General features: G+C 41.7%; 1 protein-coding gene across 1 annotated transcript; it reads right to left on the minus strand.

Annotated features, from left to right (window-relative positions):
* Window positions 1–2,361: 2,361 nt before the first annotated feature.
* On the minus strand, window positions 2,362–6,430 carry LOC118820398 (vitelline membrane outer layer protein 1 homolog). The gene is made up of 5 exons (XM_036588716.1): window positions 6,054–6,430; window positions 5,486–5,622; window positions 5,279–5,392; window positions 4,182–4,366; window positions 2,362–2,509 (listed from the first exon to the last, which is right to left on the minus strand). The coding sequence occupies exons 1-4, from the start codon at window positions 6,249–6,251 to the stop codon at window positions 4,183–4,185; spliced, it is 633 nt and encodes a 210-aa protein (XP_036444609.1). The 5' UTR covers window positions 6,252–6,430; the 3' UTR covers window positions 2,362–2,509; window position 4,182.
* Window positions 6,431–8,090: the final 1,660 nt, after the last annotated feature.

Raw genomic sequence — 8,090 nt, forward strand, 5'->3', positions numbered from 1 at the left:
GTTGAAATTAGGGTCCAGAGTAACAGAGGTTTGAAGAAAAGACAAGTCCATGACAAAAACATACACAAACTACAGGATGAAAGAGGACAAGAGTACATCCACAATGCAAGCCAGAGACTGAACAAACACAGGGGTATAAATACACAGAGGGGAAATGAGAAACACCTGGGACTAATGAGGGGCGGAGCACAGACAGGTGGCACAGATAACGAGGGGGCAGAACCAGGAAGGAGACACAGAACAACAAAAACACATGGCACAAGAAAACAAAAGGCACATAGCTACCAGTGAGGGGAAGAAACAGACACACTCAGAGGGACAGAAGGGGGGTCCGTGACAGATTCTGACACTAGTTTTAGTGACCTCAGTGTTAAAAATGATGCAAATCTCCTTATTACTGATGACTTTTCCCATTTTTTTAATTATGTTCTCAATATGTTTTGACCATGATAATCTGTTGTTAATTGTAACACCTAAGAGTTGCACCTCTTGAACTTGTGCTATTTCTTGTTTGCCTATATTTAATATTAACTTTGGTTCTCCTTTCAGTGATGATTTGGACCCGATTATTATACTTTTTGTTTTCTGTACATTTAGTATAAGTTGATTGCCTTCAGTCCAGTTTACCACCATCTTTAATCCTTCATCCAGTATTTTTGAAAGATGCTTTACTGTCTCGGCTGCTGCATACAGAGTAGTGTCGTCTGCGTACATCTGCATCCTGGCTCTGTTCAATACTAAAGGCAGATCGTTTATATATATCGGAAATAATAATGGGCCAAGACAACTTCCTTGAGGTTCTCCTAAATTCACCCTTTTACTCTCTGGTAGACATCTGTTATAGAAAACTCTTTGACTTCTATCTGAGAGATAACTTTGAGATAACCCTGAAACCAAGCTATAACTGTTGATTGTAGCCCATAAGAGGCTTCTTCAATAATAGATCATGATTCAGCAGATCAAACTCTCAGCACTCAGGTCTAAAAGTACTGCTCCAACAATCTTTTTTCCATCCAGTTCCTTTAACCAATAAAGAATCTTAAAGAATCACAAACACAAGAAAAAAAAAACGATAATCTTCAGTTAACATTTTGAAACATTAATTTCTGACTAGTAATGAGCTGAATGAGGGTTTTTTTATGTTTAGTTGTCAGTGGCATAGAGAGACCTGTTCTTATGTGGGACCTCAGATGGGCGTGGCTACAATGCAAATTGGACTGTGGTTTGCGGCCAGAAATGAATATTGTAGACCTGAGTCTTTCTTACATGAGGCACAATATAGCAAGTGATCACTTTTCACAATGTTTTGAGCATTAACTGTTGTATGTCACATGCATGCTGGTTCTGACAGTGAAAATCATGTGGTCTTGTGACTGTAAGGGTCCAGCCTTTGCTGCCAGTTGCCAGCAGAGGGCGACAGCAGCGAGGCGCCACCAATTCAGGGAACTCCAATTCCCAGACACCTTTGGGCTGATTAGGCGCAACCTGGCACACCTGTGGACTCCTCTACTTAAGGCAATGGCAAACAGCAGCCCTTTGTCACACCTTTGTAGAGGGGTGACTGGTATGGTACGCAGCCCAGGTGGGTATTTAGGCAAAAAGAAAAGCAAAGAGGGCTGGAAAAGAAGAGAAATTGCCCCAAAACTACTTAAAAGACAAAAAGAAGGCTTAAACAAGAAACGACTCTAAGCCATACAAAAAGCGTTTGTTTCCCGCAAAGAATAAACAGGTGAAACATAAAGTTGATCTTCCTCTCATCATTCCTCACAGGAGGTGTCTTTTGTTTTCTGATTATCTTTTATTTTACTTGTCTATCTCAGCCTTTGTTTGAGCGTGCTGTTTTCACCATCCCCTTTGTCTGACCTTTCCCACCACTTTTGCATTCCCATTTGTTGAGGTGTTTTTCCTGTTTTTTTCCTGTTCTTCCTGGTGGCACAGCGCTAACTCCTCAAACCCGCTGTTCAGTACATCGGCGGTTCCAGCCTGGCTCTGAGCCACCTCGCCCCAACATGCAGAATCACTCCATTCACACTCCATCACCTCATTAATTCATTTAGAACCCTTCTGCACTAACAGTAACAGTGATGGCACAAAACATTACTAAATCTGCCCCGTTTTTGTACAATAGATTAAGAGTTTCAGACTTTTTATTTCAGATTTTCCTCTATTTTCCATCATCAACATTCCATATAAACTCAGAAGACTCGTGTAGGTTCACTGGTGGTTCTGGATAGTAAATAAAATGTCTATATTTGTGTTGTAGTCATGGCGACCCCTGGTTCCTATCACCACCACTGTAAAGACACCAGTCTAAGTTTCTCTTAAAAGAGAATATTTAAAAGTATGAAACTCACTACCCCATAGCATTTTTGTGGTATTTATTTAGAGAGCCAATAAATGTAGAGAGAGCTGTATATATTCACAGAAAGAGAGACAGACAGAGGAAGAGGAAGGAAGATCCATCTTCAGTTTTCTTTGTCATCAGGTTAGATAAAACAACAGGGGGCACCTGGAAAATATGGAAAGCATATTTTCAGAGTTCAGCTTTCAATATAAATTGTGTTGCTGATGATAAACAAAACCTGAAACACCTAGACAGACGTCAGATGTCTGATGCATCTGTTTACCACTACAGGCATACAATACCTTAAACCCATATACAGTGCTGTGGACAAGTATTTGTCCTCTTCCCAGTTTCATCAGTTACTGCATGTCACATCTTTTATTCTAAGGCTCTAGAATTACACTTAACCACAGTGAAAGCCATGACCTACAGAAGAAAAATGCCTGGACAAGTGTAAATCTTCCCACAAGTGGCAACCTGCCAATAATTTAACACAGTGACGGCTCATCAAGCTAAGATCCCAGATCATCCAAAGAACTGCAGGCTGCTGTAGCCTCAGCTGAGATCAGTTACTCTACGGTAAAGGCCGAATTATGTGGCTGCATCTGCGTATATGCGAACATGTACAGGCGTCGTGCATAGATGTTCATATACACTGAACGGGCATGATTCTGACCACCTCCTTGTTTCTACGCTCATTGTCCATTTGATCAGCTCCCCTGACTGTATAGTTTCACTTTGTAGTTCTACAGTTACAGACTGTAGTCCATCTGTTTCTCTGCATACTTTGCTAGCCCCCTTTTACCCTGTTCTTCAGTGGTCAGGACCCCCATGGACCCTCACAGAGCAGGTACTATTTGGGTGGTGGATCATTCTCAGCACTGCAGTAACACTGACGTGGTAGTGGTGTGTTAGTGTGTGTTGCGCTGGTGCGAGTGGATCAGACACAGCAGTGCTGCTGGAGTTTATAAACACTGTGTCCACTTACTGTCCACTCTATTAGACACTCCTACCTTGTCAGTCCACCTTGTAGATGTAAAGTCAGAGACGATAGCTCATCTGCTGCTGCACAGTTTGTGTTGGTCATCCTCTAGTCCTTCATCAGTGGTCACAGGACGCTGTTGGCTGGATATTTTTGGTTGTTGGACTACTCTCAGTCCAGCAGTGGCACTGCGTTGTTTAAAAACTCTAGTAGCACTGATCCGCTCAGACCAGCGCAACACACACTAACACACCACCACCACCAATATTTAAGTTAAGTGACCCTTATTAATCCCACAACAGGGAAATTTCACCTCTGCAATTGACCCATCTGTGCAGTGAAACACCACATACATACTAGTGAACACACACACTAGGGGGCAGTAAGCACACTTGCCTGGAGCGGTAGGCAACCCTATTTACAGTGCCCAGGGAGCAGTTGGGGGTTAGGTATCTTGCTCAGTGGCACTTCAGTCACATACTGTCGGCTTAGGAGATCAAACCGGAGACCTTCCGGTCACAGGGCTGGTTCCCTAACCTTCAGCCCATGGCTGCCCCCAGAGGCCTTTATAAAGGCTATGATCCACAATATGAGCAATTTTGCATCTAAATGGCTGAAAAGAAACTAATGCTTTGGACCTGCCTGACTTGAATCCACAAAAAATGCTGTGGCAGGACTTCGTGTCTGAAAGCCCAGCAGTTCTTCAAAGGAGGGTGGGCTAAAATTCTTCTAAAATACCTCAGGTTTCCTTTGTCTAATACAACATTTTGTCTAAAGATCTGAAACCAAATACGCAAAAAAACGTTTCTCAGCACTGTATATTAAAATATTCTAGCTTATTCTAAATCTCTATACCTTAATCGCAGCAGAATAAACGAACGTCATTGAGGGCGGTGTCATCTCCTAGGCCTCGTGGCTGCTCTATCATAGTCTCGATGCCACAGATCCCCTTTCCGTTACATTTGTCGCTCCAGGAGCCCCAGTCTCCCCAGGACGTACCGTCACCAACAAGCTCCTCATCATCTTTACTGCATTTGAACCTGGTGAGGATTGATTTTCATTAGCCCAGCGTTTTATCTATTCAAGTGTCACAGAGAAAGTGATGGACTATTAAATGTGGGATTAAATCAGTGGAGTACCATGCCTATTAGAGCTAGCCATTCATTTCAGACCATAGATGTCAAAACTTGTTCAAAAACCAATGCTACTTCTACGATAAAGCTGATTTCTGCCAGCCCCCCTATGGGATTCTAGTAGTATGTAAGCACTAGCACATGAACTTTTTTTTTTCTAGATTAAATATGGACATTTGAAACACATAAAAGACATCCCATATATTTTATTAGAAGCTTGTAACAGACATTATCATATATCTGAGCTTGTATGCATCAGTTTTACAGTGACTCTTTCAAAGAGTTCTTACATAAAACTGCCGCCACTGTTTTCCATTTCCAACAACTAACCAAAACCTACTTAGACCACGGCTCCTAGTCATGGTCAGTAATGTGTCTAGAACTTCTAGAATACCTTTATTGAAACACTATAATTATTCTCACACTCATAGCAACTGAAAAGGTGACTGATTCTGCTGTAATTCCAAGCATTGTTAGTGGTTAATCTGATATTTTAGGCCTTTGGTTAAGTCCAAAACAATGGGAGTTGGCCATTTCTAGAGTTTAACCCCTTTTGTTTCCAACCAAAACAATGAAATATGAGTATAGCTGCAATATTCATCATCTTTAACCGCTTAGTCTGGATAAGGTCACGGTATAGCTGCAGTATTGCATGTTTGAAATACAACAAGCATGATTATTATATTTAAAAGCAGCCAACAATTAGACATAATTTTATTACATAGAAATCAGCCCTTTTCTGAATGTATAGAAGGCCTTGAGGGTTCCCCACTGGATTAAAGGGTAAGGAATTGTCATGAATATAAACTTGATCATTACTTTATGTTGTTTGCAGCTGTATCATCTAAGGCTCCTTGGTAGGCTTCCACACGGAGCTGAAAGCTGACCAGCGTCCCAGACTTACACCATTTGATATCTTTCCATTTGCCCCAGCTGGTGAAAGAGCACAAAGACAGAGAGCATTACTGTTTCCCAAACCCTTACACGAGATCAATATCCCACTGCTTATGTCTGGAAGTCACTCACCTTCCTGTATCAGACTGCACTGTGGCATAGTCAGTATAAGGCCCGGATTTGCCTTTGGATATGTCAACACAGTGAAGGCGAATCCCATTCAAGGCAGTGTTGTCCCCTATTAACATAGATTCCCAGTGGCCTGCAACCTAAAAACACATCACTTTTACACTCAAGACAGAAGTGAACTAATTTAGTATCATTCTTCTGTCAAATGATCTGCCACTACAGCCCAGTCGAATCATTTTAAACATTCATCCACAATCAAATAGGTTTTATTTTATTGAAAACATTGATTCTAAATCTTTTTTATAGCTAATCTTTTAAAATAAGATTGTCTGCCACTATAGGTGCTGAGTTGCACAGTGACAAAAGCTGAAATACTGAATGCTTTACTATTCACAGTTAATAAATAAATGACCGAACTCACTTATTCACAGTATTTTCCATAAAGTCTCATGTATGTGTGTGTGTGTGTGTGTGTGTGTGTGTGTGTGTGTGTGTGTGTGTGTGTACTGTAGTACCCTCTGCTGGACCAAATCAGTTTTACTTCTCAAGGGGAGAAAAAACAGCAACTTACTTTAAGGCTGAAACCTGTGGCATAGAATCCCGATGGACACATTTCTTTCTGGCCCCAGGTGCCCCAGCGATGACCATTATCCACAATGAGCATTGACTTAAAAGGCCTGTCGATGCTTCGCTCAGCCCTGTTTCCTTTGACAGAGGATCCAAAAGAGGCCAGAAACAGAATCACTGTAATGCAAACTAGCCGATGCATTGTTGCTGCCTCAGTGGACCGCAAAACAGAACTGTCCTTTCTGTGCCTTCTTCTGTAGTCCTTCTGCAGCCTAGCACTCTGAGTCTAGAGGAGCTAGATCAGAGTCAGTGCCAAAACTGCTTTATGCTCAGCGGGAGACGACTCTGACCCCAACAGACATACAGCTGTCCCATCCCCCTTTTTTGGTAGGACTGGCCTATTGATTCCCCAGCTCAGCTGTTGTTTTGAGACCTTGATCAAGAGCAGGAGTTAGACACAGATCAGTGGAGTTCACAAACATCAGGACTGTCCAACAAGAAGTGGTAACGGATAATCCTGTTGATTTGGTTTAACTTCTGGTTGTGAGCTCTCACTGTAAAGGTCCTCATTTTGGCCCACAAGCCCAGATGCATTCAAACAGATGTGAGTGCAGGAGGTTAGTCTGATGTGGAGATTCTCAGAGATGAGAGCTAATTATTAACTCATTATGTAAACGCTGGAAAAAACAAACTGTCGTATTTGTCTAGGGCACACTGTGAAAGATGGAACAGGGCAGAGGTGTTTTTGAATTGATGCAAACGGTAGTTCCCAGACTGTGGTATGCATACCCCCCGTAAATAAAACATCTAACATTAATCTTCATTTAATTTAATTCCATTAGCTTCTAGTATTTTGCTCTTCTATTACAAGAGGTTGTATTAGAGAAGGAAGTTTGAAGAATATGTATAAATATATATACATATGTTCCACTTGGATGTTGTCATGCATCTCTCTGGCTCTGAAGTCCATAAACTCTATCTCCCAGAATCCTCTGGGAGATCACATGCCTGCTGACCCTCCACAACGCTCCAGTCATCTTTCACACACACCTGAATACCAATCTGGTTCACCTGTTCTTCTGGTCATGTGATTAGTTGGAGTCAGGATAAAGCCCAGGCTTTTAGACTGGTTCCTTTGTGAGGTATTACTTCTTCTTGTGATAATTACTGAGTATATTTTCTGAGTGCCCTTTGTATTTTTTGAACTGCCTTGGATTCTTTTGACTTTGGCCCAATCCCATTTCGCCCCTTGCCCCTACCAATTAGCCCTTACCCCTCCATTTTGGGATAGGGTGTCCCGATTTGTGTTCAGATGGAGGGGTAGGCGAAGTGTTAAGGCATCATGGCCCTCTAAACAGAGTGTTATCAGAAAAAAGCAAGATTGCTGCAAAGACGACCAAAGAAATCCACAAATGTGAATTTTCTGTTAAAAAATTTACAATAACCACTGTATTATCTTAGTTTAATGTCGTTTCAGTGTATTAGCAGTAAGAGAGCAGCAGTCGAATATAATTTATATATGTCAAACGGAAATACGAGTTCCATTTACAATCTCCTTTTTGGGTTATGCCATCAGTGCTAATGGGGTTAAAATGGATGATTTATTAAGTTGACGCAGTAGTGAACTGGCCCTGTCCTTCATCTTTGAAAGTACTCCAGCTTTTCTTAGGTTTTCCTAATTTATTCAAAACTTCAGCAGCATCACAGCACCTTTTAACAGCTCTATTAAATGAGTCTACAAAAAGATTTACTTGAAATCCTCAAGCTGAGGAGGCATTTGAAGTGCTCAAAAGGGCTTTCACGTCTGCTCCTGTTCTGAAACACCCTGATCCTTCTAAACTGTTCATTGTAGAAGTAGATGCCTCAGAAACAGGGTGGGTGCAGTTTTGTCAAAAGGTCAGGAGAAACATCTAAATTGTATCCCATTGCGCTCTTTTCACATAAGCTGATGCCAACTGAGCGTAACTACGGTATTGGGATTGCGATTAGATGAATGGAGACACTGGCTAGAGGGAGCTGATCATCGCTTCACTGCCTTGAC

The sequence above is a fragment of the Colossoma macropomum genome, unplaced genomic scaffold, assembly GCF_904425465.1.
Source record: "Colossoma macropomum unplaced genomic scaffold, Colossoma_macropomum, whole genome shotgun sequence".
Classification (NCBI taxonomy): domain Eukaryota; kingdom Metazoa; phylum Chordata; class Actinopteri; order Characiformes; family Serrasalmidae; genus Colossoma; species Colossoma macropomum.